The sequence below is a fragment of the Dama dama genome, chromosome 14 (genome assembly GCF_033118175.1).
Source record: "Dama dama isolate Ldn47 chromosome 14, ASM3311817v1, whole genome shotgun sequence".
Taxonomy (NCBI): Eukaryota; Metazoa; Chordata; class Mammalia; order Artiodactyla; family Cervidae; genus Dama; species Dama dama.
In genome coordinates this window covers 37109754-37128375 of record NC_083694.1, presented here as the reverse complement: position 1 = coordinate 37128375, position 18622 = coordinate 37109754, and the positions used below count along the sequence as shown (strand labels likewise).

The window sequence follows — 18622 nt, the reverse complement described above, 5'->3', positions numbered from 1 at the left end:
TAGTCCAAGGAAAGGGGAGAAGACAAATGAATAAAATAATGCCAGAGTCACCGTTGCCAGGAAAAACACACTCTGATTCAGTTAATTTGTTCTGTTAATGTCAAAGGCTGTGATTCCCAATTAGCTAATTTTAAGAAGCTCTAACTGAAAATAGCTATATCAGCCCTAAAGTTAGTGTTTGGTCAAACATTAGGACCTTCAAGTAAGAGAATAGGGCCCCTAAAGAGGTACTGAGGTCTGTTTAAGAATATCTTGCTAAACAAGGACTAAATGGGGTTTTCCAACTGGGTTTCAGCCCCTGCAGAGAAGCTGATGGAGGTGGGAGAGGAGGGGGACACACCAAACCTTCTAGCAATAGAAAATGTTCCCCAAGTCAGATTTGTGTACAGTCAACTTTCTAATGGCAGAATCATCCCTGTTGGTGAGCCTCTTTGGTACAGAAATGCTTCCCTAGTTCAGAAGGAATTAATTAAAGCAGGCATGTAGTTTGCAATATTTCTAGCTCCCTCACTGAAAGGCTCCATGCACATAAACCAGAACAGCTTGAGCAGCTGAGAAAACCTGGGCCAAAAATGACTCCACCAGCCTCTCTCCTTCCTCATCCTTTACATTGGAATGGAAAGATACAATAATAATCACTTTAAAAATACACACACACCCAGAACACTCATGGTTTCTGTACAACTGTAAGCACTTTCATTATGTCTGAACAGGGTCATAATAAATATATGCTCTTAAAAGTGAAGATCACAACCTGCTAATTAAATTGTGAATTATCTAGAAGAAAACTATGCATGGGCTCACAATGAATAGCAGAATCTTTTGCTGCTAAAAGTTCAGTTTTTGCCTTTGTAATACTAAAGCCCAACAGGGAGCTGGTGGGATACCCCTTGTACTGTCTTGTCATATTATGAGTTTCTGGTTTCAGATAAAAGGGGAGAAAGGGCCCTTAAGAAAGCAAAGGACTGGGGGAAAAAATTAAATTTCCTTCTTGGAAAGCTAAGGGTTGGTTTTCTGAAGATGATGGATAATGGCATTTCAAGTTTTTTAGATTTTAATAGAGAAAATGGAGGGAAAAGAGAATACATAAATAAATAGAACAAGGTGAAGTTTCCACAAGAATTCCCTCAGCTTTTTCTTTCTTTCTTTCTATCTCTGTCTCTCTTTCCTCTCCTCTCTCTTTCTTTTTTTGAAATCTTAAACCTCATTTCTGGCTTGCATTTGGTAGGATTCCTGCTCTGGCTTTTATTAAAAACAGACTTTATGTGGTCAGAATTCTCCATCTAAAGCTAAACTTTAATAGGCATAAGGATCCTGACAGAGTCTTTCTTGCTTTCTCTCAGGTGACCACCCCCCTGCCCCTCCAGGGATTTCCCTCCCAATGCGCAGAGCTGGCGCTGAAACTCGAAGGCTCAGCAGAAACCAACCAACTTTCCTCTTTTACTCAGAACTCTCATTTCTGTTTTACATTTGAGACTCTTTGCAAGGCCAGATCAAATTAAGTCTGGCTCTAACTTGAGAATACTCTAAAAATTTTGAGTAACACAACTGTTGTCCTATAAATTCCCAAGTGCAGACGACTGAAACTTGGAGGTTTCCCTCTCCAGCTCAGGCTCCGGAGGCCGATTCCTGCCGGCTACCCTCCGTGAGCAAGCTCAGAAATACCAAGGGCAACTCCACTTGGCTTCACAAATCAATTTAGCATTCAGCAGTATCTCTGAAGGGTATTGGCAAGCCAGCTTATCTGAAACCAAGAGGTGAAGCAGCCAAGCGAGCAGGCAAAGACATGCACTTTCATTCCTGAAGACAGGCATCCCCAAGTTGCTCTGGTTCCTTCTTATAGCTAAACAGACAAAATAGCTGTCTTCAAGGCTCCTGTGTGGGACTCTAACAGCCCTCCCCCAATGGCCTCCATACGTTCTTGGCACAATGGCAGACCTTTTCCCAGTCAATTTTAAGTTTCCTAAAACAATAATTTAATTTTGCTTATAAGTGAGGCTCAGTGCTGACCTTTATGCTTGATTACATGGAAGGGATAGTCTTTTGAATGCTGTAGTACAGAAGTTCTCAAGGGGTGGGAGATTAACTCCCCCAAACCAGTGACAATGTCTGGAAACATTTTCAGTGGTCACAACTTGGTGAGTGCAACTGACATCCAGTGGGTAGAGGCCAGGATGCTGCTAAGTGTCCTCAAATGCACAGCACGGCCCGCACAATAAATGCGTCAGTAGCGCTGAGGTGGAGAAACCCTGACATTGTGGTTAGGAGACTTGGCTCTGGAGTCAAACTGCTCGGTGTTGAAGCCCAGCTCTGTTAGGGCCGGGTTGAGTGCCTTGGGCAAACAGCTTAACCTCTTCATCCAGTTTGTACAATGGACAATCACCTAACTCGTGGGGTTGTTGTGAGCATTAAACAAACATGTATGTGCAGAGCTCTCAGGACAGTGCCTAGCATACGTTGTGGGGGTGGTGGTTTAGTCACTAAGTCGTGTCTGCCTCTTTTGTGACCCTATGGACTGTAACGCACTGGGCCCCTCCATCCATGGGATTTTCCAGGCAAGAATACTTGAGTGGGTTGCCATTTCCTTCTCCAGTGGGTCTTCTCAACCCAGGGATCGAACCTGGGTCTCCTGCATTGCAGGCATATTCTTTACTGACTGAGCCACCAAAGTCAGATATGACTAAAGTGAGCACACACGTACGCAAAGCAAACATTGAGAGCTCAATAAATATTATCATTTTTATTATTATTACTAGAATTTAGCTCAGTTCCAAGTAAATTATAAATAAAATCTACTGAGGTTAGAGGGAAAAAAAACTGATTTGAGAGTACATATATCCTCTCTGATGGGGACCACAGTGGTGATGGCAATTACAACCACCGGAATTTACAGTCCCCATCTCACATGATTTGGGCAACAACCTTGTTGGGTCTTCATTTCATAGATGAGGAACTTGTGGCTCAGTCTGAGTTGCCCAAGACCTGTGGCAAATCAAATCTGATTTCACATTCCCTTCTATTCCTCTACACCTCCCTTTGTTTAGTGGTTTAAGATGCCCCTTCTTCTCTTCATTACGCCCAACAGCCCTGAAGATTGAAATAAATGTAAGCACTGTAATCAGAGGGTGAGGTGACTCAGACTTCATGGGTGGGCAGAAATCACTTCTCTTTTGACAGTACATGCACAGTAAGGTTTTCCTTCATGGAATATACAAATATTTTAATCCTCTGACTTGAACTTCTAAAAAATTAGCTTTCTCTATGGGCTATTTTCTTTCCTTTTTAAATTTCTGATGTTGAAAAAAAACCCTAATTCCCTCTATTTTCAAAATCTCTAATTAATATATTGACTGTAAATGTATGAAGGTGAGACTATAGTTTCAAATATATGTGGTATACATGTTTCAAGTTTCAGTTATTTACTAGCTATTTTGTTTCACAATTAAGCCTGAAAATCTGCTTATAAATGCCAAAATGTATTATTCAAATGTACAATGTTCTGTCTTATTTATTGTCAGTGACTGTACACAGCAGTCATATGTCTGTGTTAAAATAAAAAACAATTGCAGATGGATCAGCCAGATTTTTGCTCAGCCTACATTAAAGTTAGTAACATTGGGTTTAAGGGTCAAAGTTCAGAGGGCAGGTGGATAATATTCCTTGAAGTCAGTGGTTTTATAGAATTCCTCTGGTAATAGAAGAGGCTAGGCTTTAGCTTGTGATGCTCTGGTGACCTAGGGAGCACACAGCTTGCAGCAAACCAGCCACTGGCTCTTTCATTTCAAAGCTCTCTGTCAAATTCTACAAACAGCCGTCAAAACGTCATTCATCTGGACCTAAGTTTCTGGGGTTCATTTAGTTTGTGCCAGTAGAGAAAGGAGAGTGTAGTCCATATATTGGTTTCTAAATGGAGTCATGGGCTCAGCAATCTTCCTATGATTCCCCTCCGGGGGGAGGGGGTACCACAAACATGTATGACAGTATCTTTGCCATTTTCTTTTCCAAATCAATTTTGTCTGTCACGCTATGAGAAGAGAACCCACGAGCATCCCGCTCCCGAACCCCCTACTTCGGCTGCGTGCAGAACACTCACCTCGGGACGCTGGGAGGGGCCCTGGTGGGCCGAGACGGAACCTGCGGAGGCGCCCCGAACGAGTCACTGCTGTTGGGGAAAGGAGGTAATGGGCCGGGCCGGAAAGGTACTGGTGGCGCCCCTGAGTGGGGTCCCGGGGAGGGGATGGCGGGTGCGGGTCCCCGGCCGGACGTGGGTCGCGGGAGGGGTGCACTCAGCGTCGGCCTCCTCTGGGTGGTGGGGCTTGGAGGGGGGGACCTGGGGACAGAGAGAGACAGCAGTTTGCCCATCCTCCTTTCCATCAGAAAGTGAAGTGAAGTTGCTCAGTCGTGTCCGACTCTTTGCGACCCCGTGGACTGTATGTAGCCCACCAGGCTCCTCTGTCCATGGGTTTCTCCAGGCAAGAATACTGGAGTGGGTTGCCATTTCCTTCTCCATCAGAAGTCATCCTTAAAAAATGTTATAATTGACTACGTTGAAAAAAGCATTGTCTGACTAACTCAGATACACATTAGGGATATTATAAAAGGGTAAAAGGTGAAAGGAAGTTTCCTTCCCCACCCTTTCCTCTGTGGAGACAACCAGTATCTTTCCCTGGGTATCCTTTTTATCTATATTCTATAATATCTTCTCTCTCTCATATATATATATATATATATATATATATATATATATATATATATGTGTGTGTGTGTGTGTGTGTGTGTGTGCATAAATTGCTTTTTTGTACACAACGTTCTACAACTTAAATTTTTTTTAAGTTTCACATTAACTGGACTGTCTTTTCACTTCAGTACTTACTCTTTTAAATGGCTATATAACATGCCATTGTCCAGGTATTTTGTGCTTGTTTTTGAAAGGAGCTGAGACTATCTGACTCTCTCTCTCCCTCCTGAACTTAAATATTCCTTTTCCTCTTTTTGCTTTAGGTTCATATTGGTTTAGGGAACCACATTCGGAAAACAACTCTGGACTAGCTGGGAGGCCTCTGGCATTGGGGGCACTATCTTCCTACCTGCGGGAATGCTGGATCCAGGAGTCGTCCACGGGTGGTGGCGCGGGTGTGAATGTCGTGGCTGTGTTGATATCACCGATGACCACGAGGGCTTCTTTAAGGGCCTGGTACATTCGAAGCATCTCGTCCCGGCGCTGAGCCTGCTCCGCAGATTCCTCCATCAGGGTATTTTGGTCCTCTGAAGAATATAACTGTGCTAGGAGCTCGGAATTTATGAAATCTTTAACCTGTCGAGTCACCGCAGAAAAGTGAAAAATGGAAATGAATGAGTGACTGAATGATAAATTGGTTCAGAGCCTGTGAACAAAGTCCACAAAAGTACACTCTGGGAAAGGGGACACATCATGCATGTTTACTTTTCTTTCTTCATTAGTCTCCCAATGCCAGTAACAGTTTTCCCTCTCTGACTTATGGCTGTTGATACTAAAGAAAAACAGGTAGTTGAAAAGAGGGCCAAACCTCGCCATCGTCAGAATAAGGCCTATTGGTTGTACAAGCATTTCTGCAATGTTGTCTGTGGCTGCTTGGTTTATAGACAAGGGAAAGTACCAGGAGGTAAGTGGTGGTATTTTCGGTAGGAAACAATGATGTAGGGAAACTTAGGTAATAACACAAGCTATGTATTCCTTGGTATTTCAGCCCTTTACCGATCTTTTACCAAAAATCACTGGAATACTATGAAGACCCCAGGTTTCCATGTTGTCTCAAAAGTGGAATTAGTACCAGTAAGTGAATATTTATTAATATAGAATCATATATAATTATGAAAGTTCATTTACCAAAAAAAAATGATACATTCTCTGGTTTCCGGAGCTTAACAGTGATGAAGACTGACATAAGGTTCCATAGTTAAGCTTATATGACATAAAGTTCCATATAAGAAAACAAATTAAAATATGAACAATTCATGTGAGTCTTTGGGGAGGGGCATTCTGTGTCAGGATGAGAATGGAAAGGAGGCATTGTCACACAGCCTTGAGGGAGAGAGAATCAATAACTGCATTTCATCAAGTCTAAGACACCCCTGATTTTGAGACACACCACTCTTTTACGTGCCACTAAGAAAGGAAAACCACCATCAGCTAAACTACAACAGAATGCCAAGGTATCACTGAGTGTCACATGCATCTTCGTGTCAGAAATGTTAAATGTGGAAAAAAGTGAATGTGAGAATCAATGAAATCCAATGTGTCTTCACAAGTTATCTGATTTAATTCTCACTGCATATGTATGAAGCATGTATTATTATCCCAATTTTACAGATGCAGGAACTGAATGAAGCTCAGAAAGGTTAAGTAACTTGCCCAAAGTCACACAACATTAAATTGAACCCCACATCTTTGGACTTGTCTAGTGCTCTTTCCATGACCCCCTTGCCTCACTTTGAGTGACTAGAAAAGATAATTTACATTTAAGCATCATGATTATAGTGTGGTACACAAGTATGCCACTTAACTTAAGCCTAGAAAAATAAACCAACTTGGATTTTTCAGTGCCTCTGTTACGAGAAAGTTAACACTAATCTAGAGTCACTGGATCTAAGAAAGGCCAAAAGCAAGTATATTTAATTGTTATAAATTCAAGCAGACAAGAGAACACCTGTCAGATGCTCAAGATTCCTCGGCTGTAGTTAAATTTGTTACTCAGAAATGACAAGTTTCTAACGTAACTTTGCTATATAACTTTCACTATTTTTTAAAGGTATCAAACCATGTAAATAATGCTACTAACCAGAGAATTCAGCTAAATCACAGCTCTGTTGTGAAATAAATAAAAACTGTTCTCTGTACATATTCTGTAAACCAGGAGTGATTTAAATGTAGAAGCAATCTAATACATAAGATGTATCCAGGCAACGGTCTGGTGGAAGGGGAAGTTTGTGTGTGATAGCTGTAGAAGGTAAATTTGGCCAGGTAACCCTGGGGCCAGATGTTAAGGCCTTGAAAGCCAAGGGAAAGTATTTGAACTTTATCCACTTGGCAATGGGGAGCCATGGAAGGCTTTTAAAGCAAGTAAGTGAAATAATAAAAGAGAGTTTTAGGAAAGTCAATCTGGCTGTGATTGGAAAAGAATTTGCAAGAGTGGTAGTAGAGATAAAGAATTCTGTCAGAAGACCACTGCAGATTTATGGAATGATAAGGGTTTAATTTAGCAAGGTTGCTGTGGAATAGAAAATATGGGCACAGATAAATGATATTATAAAGGAAAAACCAGCTGGATCTGGTGCTGTTTGGATATGAGGGGCAAGGAAGAAAGGAACAAAGACCCTTCAAACATTGAAGTTTGGGTGAGTGGAAGTCAAGGAAAGTCAGGTTTAGAGAAAAGATAGTAAATTTGGCTTAAGAACTGTTCTCCTCCTTGAAGATTTATTTACTGCTAAACACACTTGTAGGTACCCAAGGAGTCATGCACGTTTGCACAAATCTTCCACTGTGAGGTGTGTAAGTACTTGGAGAGATGGTGCGACTCCAAACTCAAAACCAGACAAGTTTCCTGGCATTGACCATCAGTTGGGTTAAGCTCTTTTGAAGCTTTACATCTTCCTGGAGTATCACTTAGAATCTATTAAACACAATTTAAAAGAAGGTCCTTCCAAGAATAGATTTAAAGCAGATCTGAATTAAGAAGCAACTGTCAAACAAACCACGAAATAAAATAATAAGAGCCTGCTTCGGCATTTTGATCAAAGATCTGCCTTGAATCAAGTCTTGCACATCAAAATGTTACACGTTAAAACCTACCTACTATCCAATAGATTTGGCAACGTCCTGAAATAATATGAATGATTTTAGCATAAGAGAAAGTGGCAATACAGCACAGTGGTTAAGGGCATATTCTTTGGAATGAGACAGCTCAAAATTTGAGTCCTATAGGACTTCCCTGCTGGTCCAGTGGTTAAGACTCCATGTTTCCAGTATAGGGGTACAGGTTCAACCACTGGTTGGGGAGCTAAAATCCCACAAGCCACGTGTCACAGTCCAAAAATGTATTTGAGTCCTAGCTCTAACATTTATAGTTCTTGGACAAAAAACTTAACCTTTTTGAGTTTCAGATTTCTGATCCGCAAAATGAGGTTAAGGGTAGGAGCTGCCTCAAGAGTTGGTATAAGAAAAAAAAGAGTTGGTGCAAGGATTCAGTGAAACAGTGAATATATATTGCCTAGCATGATGCCAGGGCTTCCCTGGTGACCCAGATGGTAAAGAATCTGCTTGCAATGAGGGAGACCTGGGTTCGATCCCTTGGTCGGGAAGATCCCCTGGAGAAGGGAATGGCTAACCACTCAAGTATTCTTGCCTGGAGAATTCCATGGACAGAGGAGCCTGGTAGGCTTGATGCCTAGCACTTAGGCAGTGCTCCATCAACAAAAGCTATTCTTTTTATAATATAAGGTCTAAATTGAGATTCGGTATGTAGAGGTAGGCAGCTAGGGCAATAGTGCCAGCATCAAGTGACATAGTTCATCTAGAGCAAAGTTAACATTTATTTTGCATGTAAGAAAATTTGAAACTCTTCTCCTCCTGCTAGCCTCACTTTGTAATGCTACAACTGGAACAAAGGTAGGGGGGACTTTGGGGAGTTTCCAGATACTTCAGGGACTTTCTGAGCAGTTTGTATGTCAATGGTACAAATATTTAAATCAAGGATTCTGCACAATTGGAGGCCAAGTGGATCCCTTTTAGATGATAGCATTGAGAAAATACCTTACAGAACATGACCTAAACTAATTATACTTGGATGTGAGATTTCAAAGAATCTTTATGCCTTTAATTATAACACCTTATAACCTATACATCTTTGTGAGGTTCACCAAAAAATTCTCACGCACAAAGCCTCATTCCAGTTCAAACTCCACAGGCTAGATAAACAGGCATTACTGCACCATGTCGTTCTGCTCAGTGTAAAGGAATGTGAGGTCATTAAAAATGTTCCACATGTTTTCCTCTCTTTCTGACTTTAACCCTTCTCTAGCAACCTGCAGTATTTCTGAATCTTTAACTTTCTTCTTTGTCTTTATTACTAAAACCATTTAAAGCCTTCACAAACAGAAGAGGTACTTAGAGAGTTTTCAAACAGTTCAGTTACTAAGAAGACCATTTCCTTAAAACCTTTTTGTTTTGAGACAGGAGGGGCCACAGAATGGCACAGTGATAAGTTTCATTCACATGAATACACCTATAAAAACTTAATTAAGAAGTTTAATTGTGTTAAGCTTTAGAGAGGGGCTTGGTTAGAATTTATAGATTCTCTGGGATCTCACAATTTTCTCATTTCTACTTGAGACTGCTTTCTGTTTCCCAGGGATTTCATTTTGGTAAAGACCAACCAAGTTTTCCTTCTTTGAAAAGGAATATCCTTTGACTCACAAAGGTTGAGCAAAGAAGATGGGCAGAAAAAAGTACATACTGTACAATTCCAAAGTTCAAGTATAGGCAGAATTAATCTATGATGTAAGAAAGCAGGAGAGTTACCCTTGGTGGTGAGTGATGGTGGGGGGTGGAGGGGAGCAAAAGTGGGGCTTGTGGGGCTTCTGGGTCTTAGTTGGGATCTGTTTCTTGAGCGGGATACAGAATTCTTGACTGGTGGAAACAAATCAGTGCTGGTATTTAAGATGCTCTTTCCCTTCAAATAATGAATGTTTAAAATAACACTCTACTTCATACACATTAAAGTTACAGTAAGTTGTGAAACTAGGGCACGTGTTACTAATTTTCCACCAAAGGGCCAATGGCCAAGGAGAGTGAATGTGGACCTCCAGGGGTCCAGGGGCACAGGCACCAAGTGTGAAATGCCTCTAGTTTCATATTTGGTTCTTAAAATGTTTCATAAAACTTTACATTCTATTTCGTATTAGCTGGGCTTTGTTTGAAAACGAGGAACAATGTTTTAAATTACTTACTAGTTAAGATTCAAAACATTGTTTCTCGTATTCAAACAAACCCTAATCAAATTTTCAAGTAAAATGAACCCTCTGGGAAGACAGCCTATGTATATGCTATGGGGATCAGAGCCCACCCCCCTACTTTGAGAAGACTGACTTAGAATGTTCTGAACCTTGCCATATGCACTCTCTGGTGGTGGACTGGAGAGAATATCAGACCATGAATGAGAAGACGTGAAGGTAGATTTTAGTCATGATCCTGCCACCGCCAGCTGTGTGATCTTGGGCAAGTCACTCAGCCTCTTGGGGCCTCAACTTCTTCATTTGAAACTGGACAAAATCATGAGTACCCAAAAGGTGGCTGTTCTATTGGTTCAAACACAGACTTAAGTGCCGCTTTGCCACTAACACTTTTCAAATAAAGCTGGATTCACTTTCTTGATTCTCTGATCGAGAACTGCTGGTAGTGTGAGCTAGAAGAAGAGGCCATCAAGATGTGCTTGCTATGTGGTGTTATATGTGTGTTTTCTTTAAAGTCTCAAACAAAACTCTGTCGCTTTGCCTGTAGCCTGTCCGGAAAAACCGCCTGTCATAAACTTGCTATTTCTTTGTGCCGCTGTTACCTGGTATGTTTAAGCAATGAAACAGCTGCTGCATTTCAATAGACAAAGGCTTACAGTATGTCTGAGGCGAGGCATTTATTGCTGGCTTTAAACTTCTTAAACAATTCCATATGGAGACTTGAGTGGCAGAACACTTAATGTAAACTTTCAAAGGAAACTGCCCACCAAATTCTGAACTTTATGAAAGTTGGCTGAAACATATTCGTTTTCAGAAGGCAGAGTAGCCATTCCCATTTCATAGAGGAAAGGCCACAGCCTGGCTTTCAATAGTGATAGTTAACAAATAGAGGACCCGGTTTTAGGCGTTTATGGGTTTTGCAGGAACAACTAGCTTTTTCACCCACAACCATTTATAGAAACAGCAGGGCTAAGTAGATGGAATTCAGAATGAGGAGTCACAGTATTTGTTTTTCTTGTTATGATTCTATGATTAATTCTCTCACTTGAAGATCTCTTCACTTTAAGTTAAAAAGAAAAAATCAACACATATGTATGACACAGTGCTGGGTGTTCAGTATGTTTCTGTTCCTTGTACTCAAAGGGGTGCTTTTGGAATGAACAAAAAGGGATCAGACGTTCTGCACCATAAGATGCCATGAGAATGTATTTTTTTAAAAAAGGGATTTGTATTTTTACATATATATAATTATACATATAAATTTATATTATTCACACACATATATAAAACTATATACTTTCATTTTTGTTCAGTCGCTAAGTTATGTCCAACTCTTGCGACCCCATGGACTGTAGCACACCAGGCTCCATTGGGCTCTCCAGGCAAGAATATTGGAGTGGGTTGCCATTTCCTTCTCCAGGGGATCTTCCCAGACCAGGGATTGAACCTGCATTTCCTGCATTGGCATGTGGATTCTTTACCACTGAGCCACCAGGAAAGCTCTATATACTTTTACATATACAGTAAAAATGTGGATAAAATAATGTCCAAAGAAAAGTAATCATCCTAGATGTGTAAAACTATTTTCTGGTAGATACGAAAAATTATATTCAAACAAAGATAGCCATAATGTCATAAGAATCCAGCATTACATAATGTTGTTACTTTCTCCACATTCCTATCAATCTCTACTTCAAAGTTTGACCTTGGAGATCAAGTCTTAATTGAAGTCTTCTTTCTCATGACTCTTATGTGAGGTCTCCCTGAGGACAATTAGCAGAACTTCACTTCCATAATAATATCCTTAGGTAGCGGTTTTGCCATCTCAGAAAGCAAGTGAGTGGTGAGGGGTGAGGGCAATTATCCTCATGTTTCTTTGTGTGTGTGTGTTTCTTGAGAAGGTGAAAGTAGGATAGATCTGCAATCAGTTTTTTTTCTTCCCCTTTTGACTAATTTATGTCAAACCACTCCTCACAGCTATAGACAGGAAGTGCTATTTCCTGTGCTGATGATTTAATATAGTGCAGAGCAGAGCAGCGTTTGAACTGATGGCAGCACTAATGACTCTCGGTAAAACAGTGAAAAGATAAATGATTCTTAATCAGGAAAATGTTTAAATAAGCAACTGCCTGGATTCCACAGCAAAACAACCTGAATTCATTTAAGTGAAGTTAAGAGGGTAATTTGAAAAATACACAGACTATTTGTTTAGTACTTTATATTTTTCAAAATGGCATAGAGTCACATTTATTATGTTCTCTGACAATTCTGGAGGGCAGCTCAGGGTTCCTAGTATAGTTTTAGAAGTGACTGACTTCAGCCTAGAGGGGCCAAATGATTTGCTTCAGGTCACACAGCAGGCCATTGACTAAGCTTAAGTATATAATTTATAGTTTCCAATATATTTCCAATACATTGCTTACCTGCTGCTGATACTTCAAAGCATTCTACTCACCTTGTTTGAATAAATGAAATGTGTATGAAAATAAAGTGAGTTAAAAACAAGACTGCTCATGTGACTGGGGTCTTCAAGTCAAGGAGCTCATTCATCATGAACAACAAACTGTCAAACTTAGAATTTTGAAAGGAATCTTAATATATGGATAATGATTATATCAATTCTTTAGTAGGCAGCTATATTAGTTTCTTACAACTATACTTTTAATTGTATTTCCACTTCCATATATACTATCTTGGGGAACAAATACCTAAGCCAGATACCTTTTTATGATTCATATTTTATATATGGAGGAAATAGATAGAAAGACACAAAGGACTGTCTTAGGTTAAACCTAGACAGTATATTAAAAAGCAGAGATATCACTTTCTGACAAAGGTCAAAGCTACGGTTTTTCCAGTAGTCATGGACTAATGTGAGAGTTGGACCATAAAGAAGGGTGACTGCCGAAGAATTGATGCTTTCGAACTGTGGTGCTGGAGAAGACTCTTGAGAGTTCCTTGGAGAGCAAGGAGATCAAACCAGTCAATCCTAAAGGATATCAACATTTAATATTCATTGGAAGGACTCATGCTGAAGCTGAAGCTCCAATACTTTGGCCACATGATATGAACAGCTGAGTCATTGAAAAAGACTCTGATGATGGGGAAGATTGAGGGCAGAAAGAGAAGGGGGCTACAGAGGTCGAGACAGTTGGATGGTATCATTGATTCAATAGACATGAGTAAGCAAACTGAGGGAGACAGTGAAGGACAGGGAAGCCTGGTGTGCTGTAGTCCACAGGGTCACAAAGAATCGGACATGACTGAGCAACTGGACAACAACAACACAGTTTGTAGCAGAACCAAGTATAGAATCCAGGTTCCTCCTGAATTCCAGGGTGGGGCTCTTTTCTACTTTACCATCTAATTTTTGTTACAAGCAAATGCTAATAATATATTATTGATTTAAATAAAAATGTGTCCTTAGAAGGTAATAAGGAATAAATTGGTGTTTCACTTTTCAAGAGTCAGAAAAGCCTGCTATAAAACACCCCATTGTAGCCTATCTTATCTAAGAGGTAAGTTCTCAAATAAATTGTGGTATTATTTATAGTTTAGCAAAGTAGCTACCAAAAGAACCAAACCAGACCATGTAATTTAAGTATCATTTCCTGACTGCTGTAAAAATAACCATGAAACAAGGGAAAGATTCTATGAAATATAGATCAATTACTTTGAGATCCTTGGTTCTGTCATCTTACCTTAGAAAAGAAGAAACTGATTTTGTATCCATGGGGATACGGCAAAAAGCCCTTTGCTAGGTTAAAATAGTATTCTATAATTTTTAGAAGGTGAGAAGAACTGTATTACCATATTCTGTATGAATATGTAGAAAAGAATAGATATCTTTTGCCTTTAATTTCAAAGCCTAGGAGCCAGGGTATTTGGTTTTATTCCTGGCTTTGCAACTAATTTATTCCTTGACTATAGTATTTTTGCTCTGTTTTATCATGAGCAAATTCACACCCTTCTAGAGGAGACAGCCAATAGGAAATACCACTTTACTGTAGCTAGAAGTTTTATGTTTTCTTTCCTAAGTTCCCTTCCACTCAGTCAATTACCACTTGTAATGGAAAATGATAAGCCTGGGTAATAGGTGTTTTGACCATCCAGAAAATATCACAAAGAAGCTGAAGAGAGTATGAGCAATTTCCACACTAGTATGGGATTAGAAGTTAAAAATGAGACAGCTGATAAACACTTACATTATTGATCATAAGGTGCATTATTGTTTTGGGGATTAGGTCTCGGATACATTTGTTGATAATAGACATATAGGAGTCTACAAGGTTGCGAATAGTCTCCACTTGTCTCTCCAACTGTGGGTCCATAGAAAAGTTTTCTGCTTGGCCATTCTCATCATTTTCAGTCTAACAGAAAGGAAAGAAAAACAAGGATTATTTCACATTGATTCAGAAGAAAAAAAATACCAGACATTATCATATGATTGACTTCTGTTTACTGAATTTGAAGTTGTACTACCAGATGGTAACATCTTTATCTTATCAAACAGCCATTTATTCTGAAAAGAGATCAGAACCATGCAGTTATTATTCTACCTTTAGCCTGCCACAATCAAGGAAAAGCAAAATACTGGGATTCTGAATGAATGTTTAGACAGACAATCAGATAAACAGTGCACCTAACAACATACCTCTAGAGAACAATGTAATCTTAAGCCATTTGCAAGTTGGCCAAAGAACTGAATCCAAACATCTGATGCAGATGTAAACCTCTGGGAGGGGTCTCCAGGGATTCTATAGATTAGAAATAACCTTGGTGTTGTTCTGGAACTCCTAGGTCTGCTCTGGAATGGATCAGCACTTGGATCAGTCCAGATTTAAAACTAAATCTCCTAGGCCTGGCCTGGAGCCAAAATAAGAGATAGAGGGGATAATGCATTTTTCCATGCACTTGCTGGAATTTGTTCTATAAATTCATGCTTCTGTCATCACTACTAAAGGCTGGCTCCACTGTGAAAAACTTACAGTTTTAACTTCTAACTTGTTATTCTTTGAATAAAACAGAATACAGCCAAACACAAAGCATTTATTTGTGCAACATGAGAGAAGCATCTGTTTTCTATACTCTGCAACTTGAGTTAATTAATTTTGGCTTATCCACCAGAGGCTGGGCTGGGCATCTTCATCATTAAGGGCTGACCTGTTGGCTTGGCATTGAAATCAATTTAGAATAAATGGTCTCCATTTCAAGTCAGGTTGAACCATCTAAGCCCCAGAACATGATACAACTATTGTTAGTGGTCTGGCTGCTTTCTAGCATTTGGAAAGATTTAATTACTAATGCAAGAAAAGAGGGGGATATAATTTATTGCTTCCAATGTGGACGTGAAGTAATTTTCTTTGGAAATGTACCTACTTTGATCTGCCAGGTTTTTAATCATCCAATCAGTTCTCGGCAAAGCACTGTGCTGAATTGCTTAAATGGATCTACAAATAAGTGTTAACTTTGGATCAATATGTATGTGTGAAAGGCATATTTGTAGGCCACAAGATCAACAATAACAAAGATAGAAATTAGTTCTAAACATTTATATAGGCTTCTGTTGCTTTTCTAACACCTTAAAAATATTAAAATAATATGTGCTCACTCTAAAACACAACAGTTACTTTCCAAACCTAAGAGTCGAATCGCATACTTCATGATGACAACTGGAGGACATTTCTGAGGCATCTTACTGCTACTGCAGCAAGAGAGGGGATTAGAAGTCTCAATAATGACAGTTGTTTCCCTATCCCTATCCCATTTCTTTTTAAATGGTCTTTGGTCACTGAAAGAAGTAAATCAGGGAGTTCCTTACTTTTATTATTAATTTGTAATATAAGCTCAATAGGGTTTGGGATAAATAGGTAAAAAGCTAGGGTGATAAAGTGGTAAAGTGATAGAGGGAAGGTCAGCAAAGGCAGTGAAAAAAACTTCTTCCCAGGGCATTGAAAACTACTGCAGATTGTGTGCCACACTAAGCCTAAATTCTAAGAATCAGTGGTAACTGCAATGTTGTCTTAAGGGTACCGTATTTGAAAGTAAAAATTTAGGTTTAAACTCAGGCTTTATCAGGTACTGGTTGTGTGGCCATACCTCACTTATTTAATGTAACTGAGACTCAGCTTCCCCATCTTTAAAATGGGGATACACAAGTTTTCTCTGAAAAACTTGTGTAAGTTAAATGAGATAATGCATATGAAGTAATCTAGCCAAGGGCCTTGTGGGTTCTCAATAATGTTAGTTTATTTCTTTCCTTTCTGAATATTCATGGAATGAGTTAGAGAGCCGCTTAGTTCTCAACACACATTATGAAAATTTAAGTTGAAAAATTGGAGCACAAGACATTTTCAATTCAAATAATACAAAAATAGCAAACTACTATTTTTAAATTGCCGTGTTTTCTACAAGCTAGTCTCTTTCCCTGGAATCCCCTCCTCCCATCTGTGAAGACCTTTTATCTTTCAAAAGTCAGCTTCACCATCACCTCTTCTAGACAAACTCCCAATGGCCCTCAGACCCACCATCACTCCCTGCACAGTACTTCATCTGTGTCTTGTACTACCATCTATGATTTATATCCAGCCTCGTTATGCTGCTCCCACTATTAGACTCCAGGGTCTTGTTTATTTCGCCCTTCTCAGCAGCTAGCACAAAGCTTGATGCACCAGAGAAAGAGGAGGAGGAGTAGACATTAAAAAGGCTTTGCCTAAATCAAGGAAGCTGCCTCAGTACATTTCAAGATCTCTGAGTGCCTATTTGTTACAAAATTGGAGATGAGAGAAATCCCAAGTTGATGAATTAGGATCCACTACTATTTAATCATAGTGAAAGTGAAAGTATTAGTCGCTGAGTCGCCTCGGACTCTTTGCGACCCCATGGACTGTAGCCCACCAGGCTCCTCCGCCCGTGGGATTCTCTAGGCAAGAATACTGGATCAGGTTGTCTTTCCGTTCTCCAGGGGATCTTCCTGACCCAGGGATCAAACCCAGGTCTCCTGCATTGCAGGCAGATTCTTTACCATCTGAGTCACCAGGGAAACCCTGATTATAGTGAGGGTGATAAAATGACAATGAAATCATGTATATATCAAATGAAAATACATGACCTTCAGCTTTGTGAGGAAAACATCTTTTACATAAAGCAATATATATCTCCATAATAGATAAAATGCATTTTAGTTCGTCTCTCTGACCTGAAACATATTGGGATTTTGCTGTCATATTTAACAAAAGGGGATGATGGCATTTTAGCATCAACATACTTTCTCTGCCAGGAACATTTTTGAGCACTTACTGTGTTCTAGGTACTGTGCTAAACACTTTACATAGAAGATCCACACCACAATCTTAGGAGGTGGGTACCACTGTTATCGTCAACCTAAGAGCATGTTGAGGCTCTGAGAGCTGAAACGTTCAATAAATATAAGGTGAATATAATGTGAGGGGCTACGATGGTAGCTCAGCTGATAAAGAATCTGCCTGCAATGCAGGAGACCCCAGTTCGATTCCTGGGTCAGGAAGACCCCCTGGAGAAGGGATAGGCTATCCACTCCAGTATTCTTGGGCTTCCCTGGTGGCTCAGTTGATAAAGAATCCGCCTGCAATGTGGGAGACCTGGGTTTGATACCTGGATACAATGTGAAGTCAATTTTTATTTTTTGTTAGGTATAAAAAAAACAAGAACTATTATGAAAAGGGGAAAAACCCATAATTTGTCAAATCAGTTTCATAGATAAAATAATAAATGTAAAAAGAGTTTCTAGGAAAAGATGATATTTAAATACTTATATTTGTAAAAATAAAAAATATGATTGAGCCAAAAGAGAAAACTGGAATAAACAGTATTTATTAAAAGAACCTCTAGGAAAATGAAACACCAGGAAAATTATACCACCATTTCTATTTTCATATATAAAAACACTAAATTTTGCCACTTAATCCTATACTTAAATTTTAGCTTTGCTTTAATTTTTGCATATCAAAATATGCAAAAGACATTGACTTTAACTTTTTGAAACCAGATGCAAGTAATAAGCAAAAAATTGGAGTGAATAGAGAACACTGAACAGTTCAATTCTCAACAGTAAAAAAAAGAACATCATTTCAGAATAACCAGTAAAATAATTAGAAATTTTCTTTAGGTTTTGGAAATCCTAGTAGATGCGTAGTTACATGCAAATCTTAACAACTCTGATAAGACCATGGGCATGATGGGGAGTCACAGAATTCAAGTCATGATTTTAGAAAGAAAGGAGTCATTGTCCCTTCTAATATGTCTAAGATGAATGGGGGAAATGTACATATGTAGAATTTTTTCCTTTAACCGAGTAACTGCAGAGAGCAAATGCTTCCTTAAGCAAATTCTCTATCATTCTCTTTTCTGTATGAATACTGTGTATGACTGTGTATTTTTTCTTTGTTTAAATTATAGGACTGTGATAGGATTCTTTGCAGTCGAAGCACTGAAGTGACAGCTGTTTATCATTATCCTCATCAAGGGAATGTAAAATAAAAATAGTAATTTGTCTCTGATCTTTGAGGCAAAAAAAGAATGGTCTGCAAACATTTAACCTTTTATGTGCAGGTTCATTGATGCTGTTTACAAAATGTGAATAATATTGTGAAAACCA

The 18622-nt window shown here is 39.3% G+C and overlaps 1 protein-coding gene across 7 annotated transcripts in view; it reads right to left on the bottom strand.

Annotated features, from left to right (window-relative positions):
- The window catches only part of DNM3 (dynamin 3), a 635765-nt gene that overhangs the window by 25600 nt on the left and 591543 nt on the right, over positions 1 to 18622 (bottom strand). For all 7 annotated transcript variants that reach the window (XM_061160332.1, XM_061160330.1, XM_061160334.1 and 4 more), the window contains 3 exons: positions 14193 to 14357; positions 5088 to 5314; positions 4094 to 4330 (listed from right to left, as the gene is read on the bottom strand). In XM_061160332.1, the coding sequence (XP_061016315.1) occupies positions 4094 to 4330; positions 5088 to 5314; positions 14193 to 14357 (629 nt within the window). The remainder of the gene's footprint in view (positions 1 to 4093; positions 4331 to 5087; positions 5315 to 14192; positions 14358 to 18622) is intronic.